Here is a 21853-nt window from a genome sequence, read left to right on the forward strand (position 1 = left end):
AGAACATTGGAATTAGAACATTTTTTAAAACTGTAGATCTGATAATGGAATAACAGACCTTCTGAAATTGTTTATCTTTCCTTAATAAAAAGGTTTCCTCTGACTTTTTAATGAAATTTAAGTGTACATTTAATCTTTGCTGTAATCACATGGAGCAGTCTTATTCTCCAAAGCATTTACCTTAATACAGTCAAATCCTGCTCCAGTAATATTTAGCAGAACAAGTAAAAATATTGTTAGAGTGAGTGTTTTTAAACAAACTCATCTTCCTCATTTAACAGACAGATGTCAGACATTGAGTAGAGTTATTACAAAGTTAAACAATGAGAACAAAAAACATGTGTTATTAATCTTCTCTAGTACAAGATTTAAGTTATTTTATTGCATGTAATTTCTACAGTATATATAAACATCAAAATCCAAAATCAATCAGAACCTTAATCTTCCTAGGCAAAAATGAATTAAATAAGACAAACTAAAAAGAGTAAAAAAAATAAACTAATTCTAAATATATATAAGAAAGAATATGTAATATATGTTGGCAATTTAAATTAATTTAATGTTAAATTTAACTGTATATGCGAGAGGTTGCAACACTAGTTGAAAGGTTGTGGTGCGAAACAGCCATGTTGTAGCTCCAGGGAGCCACTGGATGTGCAAGTGTTTAGTTTGTGTTAATAAAGTGTTATCCATATTATCTGGTCAGTTCGAATCATTTATAATACATGGTGGCAGCTTAGAGGTTAAGTAGGCATAAAAATACTTTTTATAAAAGGACAGCTTATTAGCATTATTAATGTGTAAGCATAGTTAGTTGCTGTGATGTTGAAGGTTTTCTCCAATTCTGTAATAATACAGAATATTTAAAATATAATTTGTTTTCATATGAAAGCTTTCTTCTTGCGAAATGGATGTTCCGTTTGCATTAAAAACAGACTTACCCAGCCTTGCATAAACAATATCCAGCAAGAGTTTTACTATCCTTTTCAGAGGTTAACCAATACTGATATCTATCTCTGTTTTCTTGAATCATTATTAGCCAGGCTCTACTTCTCCATAAAACATATCTATTTGACCAAATGAAAATATCCTAAATTTTCCCATTGATGAAATAATTGTAAGCATCTGAGCTTTTATATGCTTTTAATGATTCTGCAATGTAAATTCTAGAAGAGTTTATCAAGTAGTTAATATATATATATATATATAATAATACAGTCAAACCTGTTTTCATGCGGGGGATAGGGACCGCATTAAAAAAAACGCATAAAAAGAAATCGCACGAAACTTCACGAATGGCTGTAAAAAATAGTTTTCGCAACACAATTAAAAAAATATTTTTTTTTTTTATGCGGTGAATAGGGAACGCATAAAAAAAGTCTCACGTAGAAAATAACTCAAAACCGTACGAAATAGAATTTATTGACAACAGATGTCAGCACTTGGCTGCATCGTCTGGTCTATCGTCTGTTTTACATATTTTTGTCCAGGTGGTGTTTTGTTGACTTAAAAAGTAAATTATTTCATTTTTCGCATATTCATGCAATAATATTACTATAATAAGTGCATTTATGCTATAATAAGTTTATTTAGCTATAATAAGTCAACGTGAGACATGACGAATCGCACGAGACTAGTCGCCAACTATACCGCACAAATAAAAATCGCACAAAAAAACCGCACAATAAAAATTCGCATTAAAAAAATCGCACATAAAAAGAGCGCATAAAAACAGGTTTGACTGTATATATATATATATATATATATATTAACTACTTGATATTTCTATATATAATTTTTGGTAATTGTCTTATCTTTGGGTTTCTGGACAATCTGGAGTCATAAAATGTCATCAAAGGATTGGGTGACAAACAGTAAGATATGGGTTTAATTTTGAGAGGTACCATTTTTTCCTTCAGTAGGGAGATCATTATAATAAGAAACAGATCTGGTTTATCTTGAAAATTCTAAACCTTTAAAAATGCCCAATGAAAAAGTTTTTAAAAACTAAAATTCTTTAATTAATAAATGTCATACCAGTCTGCTGTTAATCTTACTAAAATTAGAAACAAGCAGATTGATCTGATTTAAGATGAGTTCTTCTTGATGAAAAGTTAAAGTTGAATTTTTACCCTTCCAAGTCCATGAACTGGGAGTTCATGGACTTGGAAGGGTAAAAATCAACTTTAACTTTTTTAAATTTTAAGTTTATTGTATTGTTTATTATTGTACTAAGAAAGAAGCACATACAAGGTATATTACTATATCATATTTTTTATTTTTTTATTTTAATAAATGTATTTCTATATAACTGGTTTCCTTTGTAATTTTATTTTATCATTTAAAAACATTTTAAGGAGGTCCATGACCTTCACCTGACTAGAAAAGGGGTCCATGGAACAAAAAAGGTTAAGGATCCCCTGTTTTAAGATATAACCATTCTAATGCTTTATTAATGTTTATTGATAAAAGATAAGAAGTTTTATAGTTGTAAATTCTTTAAGTAGTAACAGATTAGGCAAAATATATTTACCATATATTTCAGCAGATAAGACGAGGTATAAATTTTTGTCGAATTTTTAGTTTTAGCATATATCTGTCCTATAAGACAACCCTGAAACTATCAATGGCCTATGAATTTAGTTTAGATCAGTGATAATCATCTGAATAATAACACTGTATAATGTATACAGAATATGTAATTTTTCAAATGAACAAATTTATTTTCTTGCATCTGGCAGCACTGCCTTGCGATTGTTACAAGCATTTGCACTGATTCGGCATTCGGGTAATGACCTTGACTAATCACAAAAACATCGTATGGGCTATTCTGTTTTGTGTACATACCCATTAATGTTAAATTTATGTAGTTAAAGTTTTAGTAGTTAAAGTTGGAAGGGTTGGGAGATATAAGGGGTCATGCATTTATCTTGAGTAGGGTTGGATGTAATGAAGATTTTACTTGTTGTTAGCATTTACAATTTTTTTTTATAAAACTCGCTTCTGCCCTCAAAGTTAAGCTTTTTGTCATTTTATAAAAAGTAATTATATAAAAAGTTTTAAAATAAAATATAACAGATAGCACCACACACAGTTTTAATGCTACAGGGAAAGTTATGCAATTCACTGCTGGATTTTTTTAAATTGCAATATTTTGTGCCTGGAATCAATGTTTTTTATTTTTTATCACAAACTTACCAATCTTTACAATTGTTTTATTTTTAAAATTTTGCTGCAAAGGTTAAAATTTTTACATAGAATCAGATTATAATCATTTTTTTTAAGTTAATTTATCAAACAAATCAAAAAAACCGGATTTAAATGGCAGTTACAGTAACTACTTGTAGGTCATGTGGCACAATGTTTTAGTCATGCATGGTTCCTATGCTTTATAGAATGTTTCTGATTAGTCTATTCCAGGAATGGCAAACGTTTTTGAGTCTGCATGCCACATAGTAAGCGTATTAAACATACTTATGTTTAAAAATGTTTATGCGTGCAGAAGTTTCAGACTTGGAGTAACTATATTTAAATTTGGCTGAATGGCCGAGTGGTCAAAGTGGTATCTTATCGCTCTTGTGGACCCGAGATCAAATCCGGACGGATCGAAAAAGCCCCAGAAAATTTTCAGGTGGTGATCTGTTCCTCACCACCCATCTATCCCATTGTGGGCTTGCTAGATAAAAAAGCCCTCTTAGTGTCTACAGGGCAAAAAGAGTTTTAAAAAACTATATTTAAATGAATAAAATAATATGCTGTAATTAGAGTAAATGTAAAGAAGCTGATTGAAAAAAATGATAAACTGAAATCGTATAATACGTTACGTGCCAGATGATTTCTCCGAAGGGCCACTTTGGGCACACGTGTCACAGGTTCACCACCTCTGGTCTATTCGATAAATGAATGTTAATTATTTATTTAAATTAAAATTTCAGAGAATTTATAAAAATACATATATTGCATCGATTAGAAATTTCAAAAAGTACTTACGAAACTGATGAGAATTTTGTTATCTAAAATAATTTTTTATGTGAAACTAATCTATTAATTTTAACGATGCAATGAAATTGATTGAATATATATATTTTTTCTCTAGGTCTGTAATAATAAATTCTCTTGTGGATTTCATTATTGTGATAAAGTATGTCATAAAGGACCTTGTGGTGACTGTCCTAGAGCTGCTCATAGATATTGCCCATGTGGTAAAACATGTATGTATAACTTTATAGATAAATATTAATATAAACATCTTTACGAAACCTGATACACTACAATAAAGCTACAACAACCGCTGTATGTCATATGACAGTTGTTGTAGCTTGATAAATATTAAATGATAATTCACTAAAGTTTTATTTTATATTATTAGATACATGACTAATCTTAAAATGGAACTGAAATTAAACTAAAAAAAATTATAAAGTTTAATATTGAAGACCACCAAAGCTAAAGTCTTGCTTTTTGCCTAGAGGAATGGAATTTATATGGGTCATTTGCTGTTATAGCCCATTTAACAATGTGCAGTGAGACATAGACATGCTATTCTGCATCTCTGAATGAACCACTCACTGGACATTGTTACATCATAGACCAGCAATTTTGTTGGTCTATGGTCTTTGTTTTTATAAACAGTTGTATACCAATTGGTGTGAACAATCCTCTTGATTCTCCTTTGACCCTTCTTGTCAAGCTGTTGTCAGCTGCAGGCCTGTCTCCACTGGAAATTGGTCATTTCATTGTTCTTGGTACACTCCAGAAACTGTAATTCAAGAAAAGCCAGAAAGGTTGGCAATTTCTGTGACTAGAACCACTGCATCACGCACAGACAATCATACCATGTTCAAGCTCACTTAAATCTCTTTCTCTCCAAGAATGGGATATATATTTATTTATATATCTTATTCTTATATTTAAACTCAAGCAAATTAAAGCTATTAGTCAATGATGTGATACTTGACTGCAGTCATGTAATTTCCTGTCATGTGTCATTTCTGCACAGATTGATTTCTCAATAGGTGGTGTACTTAATGAAGTAGCCACTCAATATATATGTAATGTAGATAATGAATTTTTAGGTAGCTTCTGAGCTATTAAAAAAGAACTAAAATAACTAAGATATTTTAAAAGAACTATAAATGAATTTAAGTTTTCTTTTAATAGATCAGAAGCCACCTTAAAATTAATTTATAGTTGGCTTCTGATTATGATATTTTTGGTAACTTGTATTTAGTTTCTCTGTAAACATTGTTGGAACTAAAAAAAATTTTAAATATTTTTGTAGGAACAAAATTGAAACAAGAAAGTAATAGATTCTTAATCTTATTGTTTAAATAATGAAAAATGTTTTTATTAATTGTTTAAAATAAAAAATGCATACTATATATAAAATTATATAAAGTTTGATTTTTGAAATTAATTCATAAAAATTTTTGAAAATTTATTGTAGTAGATCAATAATTATAATAATAATAATCTTATTATTTAAATAAAATGCCATACTAAAATGAAATAAAATGTGTATAATATTGAACATTATAATAATGAATAATTCTTTAGATTTCAATTAAATTTGAGTTAAATTTAGTGACCGTTAAATCTAAAATTTGTCTTGTATGTAATATTTAGAATTTTAAGCAGTGACATGAATTAGCATTTTAATAAATAATAAAAGAATTAAGAATCTGCATATGTTTTGTACAACCTTTTAATGACAAATTAATAAATAAATAAAAATATTATGGACTAACTAGAAGTCTAAATATTTTCATATAGAAAAATAGTTATAAATAAACAATCACATTGAAACCCAATACATTATAAACTACAAGCCAACTAATTACATGACTGCAGTCCAGTATCACATCATTGGCTAATTGCTGTAATTCGCTTGAGTTTAAATGTAAGAATGGGAAGAGAAAGAGATTTAAGTGAGCTTGAACATGGCATGATTGTCTAGCCAGTTAATATATGCCATTAGTTGGCTTGTAGAAGAATAGTTGTTTAAAACTTTAAATTTCAAAATAAATAAAGTATTTTATTTTTTATATAAATATTTATCATCTGAAATAATGAGCAAAAATTTAATAATTTTCTAAGCAAACATTTTTATTTTCTTTAAAAATCATATAATTATTGTAGTATGATGATTATTTATTACATAGTACAATGGAATTAGTGGCAAAAATCTTATATTTATTATTATTGAACAATTGAATTCAAAAAATATTTTATATATATTGATAGCAATGCAGTTACCTTGTACTGAAGACATTCCGACTTGTGGAGATACTTGTGAAAAACTCTTATCATGTGGAATTCATCATTGCAGTCAAAGATGTCATGTTGGACCATGTGATCAAGTAAATATTTTCATTTTGTTATAATTTTATTTATTTTTTAATAGATTTCGTACGTAATTGATAAAGTTGCGTGTGAAAAATAGTAAATAATGATTTTTGTCATTTTCATTTTGTGCATATAATATATATATATATATATATATAAAATTTTTTATATGCTGTTATGGATTTTAAATGAGAAAAAGAAATAAATACTTAAGAAGAGTGAATTAATAAAAACTATTATAAATTCAACTTCTTTAAAAAGTTTTAATAAATATTTTTTATAGATGAAATTCTCTGTTTGCGTATTTAAAATTACATATAGGAAATACAATAAAACAATTTAAAAATAATAAAAACTATTTTAAATAATATTTTTAAGTAATAAATGTATTTTCAAATTAAAATATAATAAAGGAATTATGACAGAGTATGCTTTATGGATTGTGTAATCATCTATATATATAATCTGTGTATAATCATTTTCATGCACAATAACTGAATTTGCAGTTATGGATATTGATGCACAAATAGTTCATAAATTCTACCAGCTTTTTTAATGTTTCAGCTGATCAATGAAAAGAAAAATGTATTTGAAAAATTTTTATTTATAGAAATGAAATTGTCATACCAACATGACAAAAGTTTTTAACAGAAATAAATTCCTTTATTCATTAACATGTAAATGTTAGAAAATAATTAAACAGAAAACAGTAGATGAAATGATTACAATTACAAACTAATGTATTTTAAGCATACCTAGTACATATGATGGCATAATAGAAATATATAATAATGATAATTTGAACTACATGCTACATGATCATTGTCTCTAATAATTATAAAATATAGCATATTAATATTAATTACCAAAAAGCAATAATTACATTTAACTTTCATTGAATTGGAATAGTAATTTAAGATTATCATTATGATGCTTTATTTCAAAATTTAATTTTGAAAGAATTTTGATCTGCTTATTATTTTAGATTAATCAAGATGTCAAGATTAAATATAAATGGAGAATATCAAAATAGAAATTAGATGTTGTGTAAATGGCGGAATGTTAAAAAAATTTTGTTTAGATTTTTATGTATAGTTGAAATTGAAATGATAATTACGAAAATTGCAAATTGGAGTTACCTTAATAATTTACTAAATTTAACATTAATGCATATTTTGTGTATTTCCTTTTTGTAAATTTTGTTTTATGTAATTATTTTGTTAAATTTTAAAATTAGAAAAAAATACTACAATACTAAAAAATTTTTATTAGAATATAAAAATTTATATTAAAAAAATATTATATATATATATATATATATAAGTTATAAGTTTAGTTACTTTATATATAATGTAGTATATACAGTATACACTACATTAAAATAATCATACTCTGGCAACACTTTTATAAGTGTTTGTTTCTTTTATTTATTATTATTATTATTATTCTGAAATTGTTTTTAAATTAATCTGTTTATAAATTAAATTTATTTATTTACAAACTTAATTGAAATTTTAAATTTTATATGAATGTTGGTTACATTTTATAAGTTAAACAGTTTATGTAATTTATTCTTAGTGTCTTCAGATGAGAGTGAAAAGATGTCGTTGTGGTGTAAAAGAGAAATCAGTTCCTTGTTCTAAAGAATATTTATGTGAAACAAAGTGTAAAAATATTAGAGATTGTAAAAGGCATCCTTGCAGTAGAAAGGTAAAAGAAAATTTGATAAGCATATAAATTCTTAATATATAAATGATTTAGATGATTTTTGTTTAATTTCTACTCAATATCTGTTCATTGGCTTAAACTTAATCTAAATTTTATTGCAATATTCAGATTGCAGACCTATACATTCCCACTGTCCTCCATTTATTCTTTTTAATCTCAAAATCAGCGTTAGAGAGATGAAAATCAAGACCACATATGGAAAGCTTGGGGACTGGCGGTTCAAATTAACTATATATGAACTTCCAGTCTGAATCATGCGATTTTTTAAAAGTAAAAGATGATTAAAAATTAGTCTGTCATTGTGACAATGTCACAATAATACATATTCAATTTTTGCTTAAATGTCTTATGATTTCAATATAGTTTTTGATCACATTTTAGATATAGTTTAACTATTAATGGTTGATTAGAAAGAAACTTGATTTATTAGTTTGATATTGTGTAATATTGAATACTTCACAAATATAATATTTTTTGAAACATACATAACACTTATGAAAATATAATCAATAAAACTCAAAATTAAATTTGTTTTAACTTTGTTGTATTAATCATAAATACATTTCTAAAATAAAAATAGCAAATTAATTTATCGAATATACCATATATATTAATTATCTAAACATTATAAATGGCTCTTGCTTGGACTTATCACACTATTGAGAAATCACTGAGAAACAGATGAACATTATTTATTTGTAACCACGGTATGCATTTTGGGCAGACAAGCTGTCCCTATTACAGCCATTACAATCACTAAATTACAAGCATATAATTGGTATATCTTATATCAACAACTTTCCATTAACCATTTGGTTAAAGGAAATGTAAAGAATTTTAATTTTTGTCATTTAATCTATAGCTATTGTTTAATGATTGTAGCAGCTGAAGAGGGACAGCTTGTCTGCTCAAAATGCGTACTGTAGTTACAAATAAATAATTAATGTTTATCCATATTAAGTGATTTCTCAATAGTGTGTGATATCTTATATAATTAAATATATTTTCAGTGCTGTGATGGAAATTGTCCATCATGTGAACAATTATGCGGACGCACATTAAATTGCAAAAATCACAAATGTAGTAGCCGATGTCATTTAGGTATAATTTATTTTCTTTGTTAATATTTTTTTTTTATAAAATGATTTATAACATAATAATTGTAATGTCAATTTATACATTAGGTCCCTGCTTTCCTTGCCCAAAAAGGATTGATGTAACATGTAATTGTGGTTTTAGTAAAATTGTTGTACCGTGTGGGAGACAGAAAACTACAAAACCTCCAAATTGTAAACAGCTTTGCAAGTAAGTGATAAAATTATCTATTTTTCAATATTTTACTAATGTCATTTCTTTTTAAAAGTTTATAATATTCTATAGTTATAAAGTTTATTAATTTTTTAATTTTACTGAATCTAAGTGACATAAAAATCATGGAAACAGTTCTTCAAATTAAAATAAAGTATTGTAAAGTTTATTTATATTGATGCTAATTTTGAAAATATGGGATGAAAATTCAATTGTAGCTTTTAAGAAAAATTATTTATTGAATATAATATGTTATATCTGTGTCTTGAGTTACATAATATTTAAATCATTTTCTCAAAGTGTAACATGTACTCCTGGGATACACAAAAGATCTTCATGGAACATAGCAATTTTTGCTATGTACAAGTGGCACAAGAATCATTATAAAGAAAAAATGCTTCAGTAATGTGAGGATAGCCAGGGGTAGAGAGTCTGGGTTAGACTTTCCATCACTTAATTGGCAACAGGATGGTAAATCCTGTCCCTGAGTTGTAGGATGGTGATTTTATGTGGATTAATTTTAAAGAAGACTGTAAGATCGTGAAATCTCAGTCTTTGTCAGGCTCCCGACACCAGAAAAGGATTCGCACCCTATCACGCGTATAGAAATTCAGAATAGGAAGGCTACTATAATGATGAGTGGGGAAACCACAGATATGCGATAAGATCGTGACTAATCGACAAGGCCATGATAAAACAATAACAAAATTTAATGAAACAAATGAAGTGGAATACAAAATACTGAGAGACCACCAAATTCCTATATTACTCTAGTCACGAGAGAGAGAGTTTACAATACTTAAATTATACTACCTCACTTATGTAGTATTTGTCAAATTCTTCTGAGTATGGAGAATTACAGGAGGACAATGAATTTGCAGGAATTATCTTCTTCTTTATGCAAGTGCACAAGTTAAATTATTACTGAGACTTTCTATATGGCAGTGAACTGTCTGGAGTTATATGGCAATTTGGGGACTTGGAGAACTGCCTCTCTTATGGTAAGATCAATGTTATGATGAACTGCCAAGGTTATGTGGCAGTTACAATTATGATGAACTGCCCCGAATGGCAGGAAAATTCCCTTTTTAATGGGCTATCTGCCCAGTAGCGTCCAAGGAATCGCTGTTACTCTGGGCTGTGTGCTGACATATAGAGGGGATAGAGAGACATATGGCAGTCAGAATTTGAAGATAAGAGCTTGTGAGAAAGGAAGTTGATTTCTTCTTTCTCCTTAACTACAAGTGCAACTTTCCCTCTTGTAAACAATTTTTATAAAATTTTATGCATTTTCCAAGCTAAATTAATGATATAAATCCTGATTCTCACAAGTAATAAATTATTTTATTTACTTGTATTTATTTTTCAATAAATTATATATTTTGTATGAAATTCTCGTACTCAAGTTGTGATAAGTGCTACATTTGAGTACTCTTTGCAAAGTTTTTTTTTTCACAAGGCGATACAAAAATTTAAAAAAGGGTACTCAAAACTTTAGGAAACACTGATTTAAACAATAGAAACTGAATCACTTTTTATACAAACTGAAAGTTTTAATTATTGCTTATAGTAATTAAGTAAAGAATATCAGAATTCTTATAAGTGGCCGTGACAAATTTTTATCTTTGGTCTACCCCTCCTCCTGAAATTGCTATGTCTGATTAATAGAATTAAGTTTAGAATAGTCAATAAAACAAAGTTAACATTTTAATCAGAAATTTGAATATTCTGCATTAGCATTTTTCATTATTCCTATAATCTCTGGATAAAGTTCACTGAGTTCAGCATTAATAAGGTTCCTCTATCACAAGTACTTTTGATGAATATATAACCATTGTCCTCAGGCAAAATGAACAATTTAAAGAAGAGAGCATGCAGAATGTTCCAAGAAGAACAGAATTTCTTAAATTCAAACCAAACGTCCAGTAAATGCTGTTAAGAATGTGCAACAAGTTTTTAACATGTTTGAAATTATTAAAACTATGGTGCGGGCGGCGCATGTGTGGAACTAAAGCCATGTTAGCAATTTGATGTTAGGCGCGTTTCGGTGCTTAAACACTGATACAGGGCTACCCATATGCTGGGCAATTCAAGGGTCGGAACGTTGCATTCATCCGTAGTTGCTGTGAGAAGCGTTTCCCAAATAAACACAAGCCTTCGATTACTACAGCCTTTGAGTATTATTGTTCTGGACCACAGCGGGTTATAACCCTGCTTGAGAACTTTTTTGGTGAGCTCTGTGGTATGTCTTCCTTTAGCTACATCGTCCTGATGCTCTGGAAGGCGGCAGGCAAGCATTCTTGTCATTGCTCCTACATATCTTGTAATTGCTCTTGTTGCCAGATTTTCTAGCTGTACTGCATAAACCCCTGATTTTTCTAAGGCAGAGAACTTAGCTCGATTGTTGCATATGCTCCAGCGAAGATTTGGTAGGGGTTAGCGGTAGAGTAAAGTTATGCTGCCAAAAGATGCGGCTGATGCGTATAGACGGTGGTCCGAGATATGGTAACAATGACTGGACCGTGGATGTTTCTTTCTTGCTGCACAGCATGGTACATGGGAATAGGGATTCTTTTACCCTATGAAGTACATGTGCAAATTTGGCTTGCGTGAATCCAGCATAATACACCGCCAATCTGATGACATCTAATCCGATTTTTGTTAGTGCCTGCAATGACGGAAGTAGTAAGGCCCTTCTAACAAGAGCGGCGATGGCGGCATTGACATACCGTGTGATGGTTGAAAAGCATCTGCGAGGATGATGTATGGCAACATGTTAGATTTATGATGAACTGCAAACTGTGGCTTCTCAAACGACTTTCGTATACACAAATCTAAGAACGTTATTGATTCATCAAGCTCCTTCTCCCAAGTGAAACTGATGGTAGGATATATGCTTGAGAGCTGCTGCATAAACTTGAAGAACTCCTCTTCTGTGTTTTCCCATATTATTAGGATGTCATCAACATAGCGCAAGTATAGTTACAGATAACAGATGGCAAGCAGGGAGTTGAAAGTTCTATGTTCAATTTCTCTCATAACGAGCTCAACAAAAACTGCAGATTATCCAGAGATTATACAACTTTTGGCATGAGTTTTTAAATTTCACTTCTCATTATTCCTTCAGAACTCCTCATATATCTTTACCATAGACCTCTTCAGATCATGTAATCATCCAATATATATTCTCTTTGTAGAAGGCCATTAGTAACATGAAAGCATTTAGTCAATAAATAAAATTTTAACAATCAGTTATATATATATTTTCTTCAATATAACATTCATAATTATTTAAGATGGTTGACATTTTTATAGAAAGTTTCAGTGCATTTTTATTATTCTGAAGACTATGATTATTAGCTATCTATTTAATGTTTGCTGAAATTTTAAGCAGCTAAGCATGTTTAAAAATCTCATGTTTTAAATTTTAAAAATTGTTTACTACTATATTTTTTATATTTACTATCAGAATTTTAGTTTATTTATATGTTTTGCAATTAATAATTATTTTTTCTATGATCTTGTTTTATCTGAAATATGGTAGTTCTATAGAAAATAATACAATAGTATTTGTGCTTATATAAGTTAAAGTTTTATAAGGTTTGAATGAAAAAACAAGTTTAAATTTCTAGATCCTATACAATTTATCAGATTTTCATAAAGTTTGTTATTTTACACCTTACTAAATTTACAAAACAAAATTATTCTTATTTGAAGATTAAAAATAATAATCATTACCAAAATACTGTACACGGTGTTTATAATTAAACTGGAGGTATTTAATTATTTTTGAAGTGTAATTATTTTAGAGTTCTGTAGAAAGAACTAATGGCTTAAATGCATCCAAATTTGCATTCTGTCCTGATCATGGGATTTCAATTTTGCATATATGGAATTTATTTCCATATATGCAAAATTGTTGCCACTAATGTTGCTGCAATTTGCATATTATTGCAGCAACATTATATATACAAATTTGGATGCTTTTAAGCCATTAGTTCTCTCTACACTGAACTCTAAGCATCTTCTGTTTAATTATAACATCCCTGTATATAAACATAACTAATTTGGTAATATATTCCAATTTGTCCATTGAATTGTTAATTTTAATTTATGTAATTTGATTTATTCAGTTATTGTTTATGTAGATTATGTAAGTTAAAAATTATGCCATTTAAATTGTCATGTAAATTGAAATTTTTTTTCTTGATGGCATTTCATTGTTAAAAATTATTGGAATAAAAGAATCTAAATTAATATTAGAACAGTCAAAGCTGTCAAATTGACAGTTTTTTAAACTGTTTTCTACATTGGAAGAATTGAAATTTCTAATTTTATCATTTTATATAATTGTTAAAATGTTTTAAATTTAAAAGTTAAGCAATTTTAAAGTTATATGTATGTTTTTTAAAAAGTTAAACTGACACTTTGATAGTTAAACAAAATAACACTCATTTTTCTTTTTTAAGAAACTTTCAAGAATTTTATCTTTAGTTAAATAAAAACTGGTGTAATATCAACAATTTGTGTTTTCATTAACATGTTTATTTATTAGTCTTCATTTTTGCTGTATTTTCGATGAAATATATAATCATTTTTAAACAGTTCACAGAATAAATGGTTGTTTTTCACATTTAATAATTTTTGAAATTTATACTGTATTTACTCACGTATAAGACAAGGTGTTACTTTAAAGATCAAAATAAAGAAAATTAGCTGTATTAATACAATTCTAATTTTATTTCATGTAATCACAAATAAAATATTATCAAATGCATGTAAAAGTATGCATTGTGCCGCAAAAATTAATGGCATTTTAATTTTTAAGAAAAATCTTGTAAAATCGACAACGTAATTTGTTTATGTAAAGCTGGACAATCAGGGAACCTTTTTTGCCAATTCTTAAGTCAAATCCACTCTCTGTCGATTACACTTATGAGTTTCCTCGATTTCTGAATAATCATCTGTTTTTACGTGGGAATGGTTTAAAAATTATATTGGGCTCCTATATGATTTTGGAATTTCAATTTGAAATTCAATTTAAAAGCTTTGCTTTTTCTAATGCTATTCATCTTTACTCCTGACAATATACAAGAACAATTTAAACAACCCAGATAAAATACTTTTGTTTTTAAACCAGAAGGTGAGAGTCTGGTAAAAAATGCGAATACACGGTTCACAAAAATTATTGCAAAAACGCAAAGAATCCTTCACTTGCGCATATAGGACAACCTAGGTTTTTGAAGCAGTGAAAAATGATAAAAACCTCATCTTATATGCAAGTAAAACAGTATATTGCTATTAATAATTTGTACTATTTGGTAAGTTGTTTGTCAACTTATAAAATAAAGTTTTTAATTTAAAATATTTATTATTATTAGAGTGCCTCCTGCTTGTAACCATGAAACTCGTGATCCTCACAGATGTCATTTTGGTAATTGCCCTCAATGTACACAGATTTGCAACAAGGTTTTGGAACCTTGTAAACATATTTGTAATTCTAGATGTCATATGGCAGTGTTGACATTAGTAACTCCTTCACAAGTAAGTTAATTTTTACAACTTAAAATGTTTACAGTTTCTTAAAATAGACTAATAGAAAACAACAACATATTAAAGATTTTGAATAGTAAATTCATTTACATGAATAAAATTTTTATTTATTTAATAAGATAAACTAAGATTCAAATCATTAAAAATTATGTTTAGAATCATTGCCTTGGACAGATTTGTCTATTCATTAATTAATAGTATTTAAATTTTATTAAAATAAATTTTTAAGAAATATATAGAATAAATTATAGATAAAATTAAAAGTTTGCAATTAATTTTTTTAAATTGATTATTATTAGTTTTGTAAATGTTATATATTATGCATTTAATGATAATGTATCAAGAAATTTAGTTTTAGAAATTGACTAAAAAAAAGATCATTTTTAATGGTTGTGAGGAATTTCATTTCTTTAAATATGATTACCATGTCATTTTAAAAATCAATGATTGTGCAAAAGCATATGGGAAAAGAAAGTTATGAAGGAAAGTGTGTAATGTAGAAAATTTATGTACAACATATGAAAAATATCTTGGAAAAATTATACAAATTAAACTTTAATGCTGATGATTTAATTTTTATAGAAATAAATTTGAATCATTAGTTTGTAAAGTACTTACTACAAATTACTACAATATTCAAGAGCATGCTGTTGCTATGTGTAGATTTTCTTAAAAACAAGTGACAGCATTTTTGTATGATTTTTTTCTTTTTTTTTTGTGGTCACATACTTCATCAGTAAATATGAAATTAGTATCATTGTACCATAGTAGATCTAAGTTAACAATGATGATAATAAGGAATGAGGACTTTTAACTCTTCCATCATTTTTTGCTATTGCATCTATTTTTATATATCTTGGCAGATTGATGAGCATTCTTGTCAGTTACTATATGAAATATGATATTCATCTTACAACTACTTCAATGGAAAACCATATTCCATACTGTGATGCACAACAAATAGTTGAATACATGTTCTGACATGTAATTTGAATTGATTTAAATGCTGCTGTTTATTTAAATTATATGAATGATCTAAATGTAATAAAATGTCTCAAAAAACATTTTATTATGATTACAAGTACATCTCTGTACTACTAAAAGCTTTAACCATTAATTGATCTTGATTAAGACAAGTAATTTATCACTAAGAAAATGAATTATTTTGATAATTTAAGTACAGTAGTCCCGCTAATCTGAACGTCCACCTAATCCGAACATGTTTCAGTAGGTGGAGAGGAAATTTTTAGCTCGCAAAATATATGTTTTTTGTATTTTCCAGTTGAATTTAAATGGTATTAATGGTACGAAAAGATTTAGTATTCCATAACAAAAAAAAATTGTCTTTTATTGTCATACTGTATTAATACTGTACAAAATTAATAAATCAGTGTTTGACATGGCCTATTAAAACAGCAGATCTATACTGTACTTACATACAAAACAAACAAAAGTCATTGATGGCGTTGAATCTATATAAACCGGACCTGTTTTACTGCTTGCTTCTGCATTATTTCAATTATTCGGCTAATCCAAACAGGGCTCGGTCCCAGTTAGTTTGGACTAGCGGGACTCTACTGTATAAAAATAACATAAGATGTCAGAAACATTTTATATGAAATATTATTTTCATAATAGAACAAACTTAGAACAAGTTATTTTGCAATATAATAAATTATTTGTAACTTTATTTAACAGTAGATATTGATGAGGGAAAAATGATCAGATATCTTCCTTGAAACTAATTTTTATTTAGTCAATTATACCCCAACAATGTTAAAGATTAAGATTATAGAGAGAACCATAATTGCATATTTTGTGTGATTTTTAACTTCTGTAACAGTTTATTTTATATAACTTAGTATTATTTTATCATTATCTATTGGAATATTAGAATATATAATTTTTAAAAAATTCTGGTAATTTTTCTAAAAAAATAGCAGAACATTTAGCAGAAATAGCAGAAATTTTAATTATAATATATATAAATGTGTGTATAATAAACTTTAAATTAATTATCTATCATAATAGATTTATGAAATTTTCTATATAGAAAAGAGCTGGTCCTTGGGAACCAGCTCCAATGCCCTATACAGAAATCCAAGATCGACCTTGTCCTCCTTGTATGGTTCCTATTCCAGTTACATGTTCAGGAGGTCATGAGGTTTGTAAATATGTAATTTTTGTATTTTGTACATGAATATAATTTTTTAAAAGTTTTCTTAAATCTATAAATTATCTAGCAACATATATTGTATATTAATATCATATATAATTAGAAAAAATTTAATAGTAGTACAGTAACAGTAACAAAATTTTTTTTAATTAAATTTAATTTCATTAAACTATTATTGATACTTTAAAAAATCATTAAATATTATTTTATAGGTAGAATTCAATAATCCAAATTATATAATTTTGTATACAATAAATAAATTAAAATATTTATTTCTGCAGACACACAATTTTCCGTGTTCTGAAGCTCGTCCTTGGTCTTGTGGTAGAAAGTGTGGACGTTTATTGGCATGTAGCAACCATACTTGTTTGCAAGAATGTCATAAAATAGAAAATCCTAAAAGTTCATACGAGGTTAGTTATAATGCAACATTATATTAAATGTTTTTAATATACTTCTGAATATAAGGGTGTTTTGAAATTCCTATTAAAAACTTATAAGACAGATTCCTTAAGAAAAACTAAAAATTTTCAGTAACATTTTACAAATAAAGCCTTTATTAAGGAATTATAGATCTTTCTAGTTTTGGATCATCTTCAGTTGATATTTGCCATTTTTAAATCTCCTATACCATTCATATACCTTTGAACAAGACATGATATGACCTCAAACGCTGTTTGCAACATTTTAAATGTTTCTGCACTGCTTTTTTCAAGTTTCCAACAAAATTTAATGCAAATTATTACCTCAAACATATTTAAAACCAAAAATCACAAAACCGATATAATTGTTAATCAACTGCTACTTGAATACTAATGGATAAATTACTACAAAACTCAAGCAGTTTACAGCAGGAAGTTGGCAGTGTCTTCCCATCAAAACAAAATTTCTGATGTCAATTCTAATGCTCTCTATGGTACATGTCCTCAAACTATGTGAGCACACCTTGTTTCTTGGATAACTTTAAAAGCATTCATATTTTTGTAGGCTTAAAGATGCTTGAATTGTTGTCAAGCAAAAATGATTTGCTGTTTAAAATATTTATCATAATATTAGTAGCGTTTTTATGTGAGAACGTCATATGCTTTGAAAATTTTACATAATGTTAAACAACCGGTTAATGTTTTAAATTAAATAAATAATCTGTAATTTTTTTCATTAGAAAGAATGAAATTAGTGATTTTACAAGTGAAAAAATGATTCTAATTTGAAAACAATTTTTTTTCATATTTAAAATTAGAATGGGATTCAATTCTTTATAAATATTTTTTGTACTATAAAAATCAAAAAAATATGAGGCAAGATGATAGTCATATATTTTGTAAATAAGTAAGCTCTGAAACTTTCTATGTAACAATAATATATTTTGTTTTTATATTAAGTATTATGTGCTTATACATTTTATGCACACAAAAATTACCATTAATATGAGTTAGTTAATAAAAGGCATTGGGACATTCTTCATAATCATTAGGATTATGTTAATGGATATTTATTTCATGTAAATCAGAAATATAATAATAAAATTTAAAGTAAAAATATATGAAATATATAAATATATCATTTATAAAATTTAGTTTAATATAAATAAATCATACACTCATGTTTGTAAAAATTGCAACACCATGAAGGAATCATGCAAATAAACTGAAACTTACAGGAAATGAAAAGCAGAATATGGCATGCAAATGATTAGAATATCAGGCACTATAAATAGAGGGCACTAGCAGAAAGTTTCATGAGAAGTTCCTATGCCTTGTTGACAACAAAGGGTGTCATATAAGCAGGTTACGGAGCTTGGACAGGGGTGAATGATCATCCTGCATAAAGGGAGATTTTCTTATTGTAAAATTGCAGTTTGTGTGGGTGTAATGCCATCATAGTGATGCAAGTGTGGAAGCAGTGGGCTGAAGAGTATCAGAATTCTAGGTTTGGCAGTGGATAATGAAATGTTACATCAGTATGGAACGACAAACACTCAATCCGCACAACAATTACAGACCATACAGCTTCACCTTGACAGTACAACATTGGAGCACTTCTACAGGTATGCCATTGTCTGCATCCACAGTTTGCTGATGTCTGCTGTGCCATGAATTGCATGCAGGTATTCCTTTGTGTAGGATTTCCCTGATACAAAACCATTTGACACCTGCAGCTACAATGGACTCATCAACACAGCCACTGGCGTGCCAATTGGCAACTAATCATCTTTTCTGATGAATCCTATTTCAATTTAGAATACAGCGATGGCCGAGTATGCATTAGACACTATAGAACTGAATGCCATCTTCCACATTATCCAGCATCATACTTGGCAATCACAAAGTGTGATGGTCTGGGCCACTATTGGATATCATGGGCAATCTTGGCTGCTCAGAATTGCGGATACTCTCAACAGCAACTGCTACATAAAGGAAGTTGTGGAGCCCAAAGTCATACCCTTTCTTTAATGCAATCCTGAGCTGTATTTCAACAGGACAGGCACTGTTTTGTTGAAATACAGCTCCAGGAATCTGGAATAGTGGTATCTGTCATACTGAGAAGTCATCTAGAACATTCCTAGCAATATATCTGTCCACATGTTGCTAGGAATGTTCTAGATGACTTCTCAACATGACAGATACCGCTTCCTTCTTGGCCTGCCCATTCACCCTACATGTTTCCATTGAACATGTCTGGGATTTCATGAGTTGGAAACTCGCTGGTGATGCTCATCCTGCAGCCAATACAGATGAACTTTTGGTTCAGATAAAAGCAATCTAGAATGCTATTCCTCAGGTAGACATTCAAAACCTGTTTGATTCAATGCCATGACATTTAGAAGCTCTTATTGCAGTGCTTGGCAGCTTCATAAAGTACTGATTGTTGGCATATAATATTGTTTGATTGCTCTGTAAATTTAGGGTATGTTTGTAAAGTCAAACAAGTTAAACGCATTAGTAACGAATCATTCGAAAAGTAGTAGTATCACTCAGTGCACATGCTCTGCAGTGATGACGTTTCAAACGAAGTTCACGAAGGAAAGAGTTAGTTTACTTCGTTAAGAAAATGGCACCCGACAATATCGATGTTTCTAAATCTACTTGAGTGTTTGAATTATGAAGTAAAAGGTGAAATGATTGAAATAACTGTCCACCCGAAGCAATCTAAGAAAAATATTTCGGATAAGGCTGCACTAGCAACATTTATATCTTCGATTTTAGAAACAGCCATTTAGTTATAAACGAATCATTCAAAAAGTCTAACGAAATAAGAATAACGATGATGACATTCTTGTTTAACTTGTTCGACTTTACAAACATACCCTTAATTGTTTCATTATATCACTACAGGTTACAAGTGGAATAAATTTTATTAATTTCTTTTAAAATTTCATTCATTTATATTCAAATTGTATAAATATTGAGCTAAATTTATAATTAGTAAAATTTTTATATATTCAAAATTTAAAAAAAAAAAGTGATTTCATTGAATTATATATAAACCCTTTTAAATTTTATTTAAAATCATTTCCTTTTTTTTTAAATATTGTGTTGAAGATGAGATGATAAAAAAATAATTTAAGTTTTCTACAGTTAAGCCATAACTTGTCATTTATTTAATTTTTTACCTTTTTTAATTTTTTTTAATAATTTCTTATAGAAATTCTTATAAGAATACTTATATGATGAATGAACATTTTCAAAAAATTTTAATAACAAGATTATAATACTCTTAATAAACTGAATGATTGCAAGATAACAAAAAGTATATGCCAAACAAAATTTCAAGATGATAATGAATAAAATATCCTAATTTTTAATCAGTTCAATAAATTTGTTTTTATTTCAAAATAATTTTATATTACATTATAATATAAATACTAAGCAATAATAAGAGTTTAATAATGAATATCAAATTACATAGGCTGGAGATAGTTGTCAAACATGTGAAGATCCTTGCATGTTACCAAGACCTGATGGCTGTACCCATCCTTGTAAAAAACCTTGTCATCCTAGTCCCTGCTCAATTTGTAATCAACATCTTCGACTTCGTTGTCATTGCCAACTGAATTTTTTATATATTGTTTGCTTTGAATGGACTAGTGCTAATGACCAAAGAAAAATGGAAATGTTATCGTGTCAAAATAGATGTCCCAAAGAGGTAAGTTTATGTTAAGTCTATTATTTGTTGTCTATAAATATAGTGTGATTGTGATTTATGCAGTCTTTACAGAATTTTTAAATAATGTGATCTTATAATACAAATGGTAATAAATGGATTTTTATGTATAATAATGTGAAGTTAACCGAGGGTAGGAGGTGGAAGATGATTCTTACCTTCTCTACCTCTTAACAGCACAAGACCTTGAGGTCCGACCTCGTTTGTCGAAAGGATGACTAGGGATCGAGCGGTCAAAGTTATTTATGGACAAGGATCGTAAGATCCTGTTCACGTCAGGAACTGACATCAATCTATCAAACTTCTCGCGGATAGATACGCGTTATTTTCCGAATCGTGGGATGCCGGATGATGGCAATGGAGGAAGAAACGCACACTCTTCTAATATTAAACAAAAATACCCGTTTATTTTGAGATTGATAGGGAATACATCAATTAACATATTTGGAAGTATTTATATCATCGAATCAAATTATTAAACCGCGTCTCGATTGATTGGAGAGAGAGAGTTTACAAAACATCGCGAGTAGGATAAATACCTTAGTGATCCTGAGATTTGTTGATAAAGTCCGAAGAACG

At 28.4% G+C, this 21853-nt stretch overlaps 1 protein-coding gene across 1 annotated transcript in view; it reads left to right on the top strand.

Annotated features, from left to right (window-relative positions):
* LOC136985218 (NF-X1-type zinc finger protein NFXL1-like) overlaps positions 1-21853 on the top strand; it is a 47365-nt gene that overhangs the window by 22205 nt on the left and 3307 nt on the right. The window contains exons 9-17 of the mRNA XM_067282452.1: positions 4097-4211; positions 6244-6359; positions 7924-8055; positions 9084-9174; positions 9258-9378; positions 14763-14925; positions 16988-17098; positions 17392-17523; positions 21020-21256. Coding sequence (XP_067138553.1) covers positions 4097-4211; positions 6244-6359; positions 7924-8055; positions 9084-9174; positions 9258-9378; positions 14763-14925; positions 16988-17098; positions 17392-17523; positions 21020-21256 — 1218 coding nt within the window. The remainder of the gene's footprint in view (positions 1-4096; positions 4212-6243; positions 6360-7923; positions 8056-9083; positions 9175-9257; positions 9379-14762; positions 14926-16987; positions 17099-17391; positions 17524-21019; positions 21257-21853) is intronic.

The sequence above is a fragment of the Centruroides vittatus genome, unplaced genomic scaffold (genome assembly GCF_030686945.1).
Source record: "Centruroides vittatus isolate TY-2023 unplaced genomic scaffold, ASM3068694v2 contig_955, whole genome shotgun sequence".
Taxonomy (NCBI): Eukaryota; Metazoa; Arthropoda; class Arachnida; order Scorpiones; family Buthidae; genus Centruroides; species Centruroides vittatus.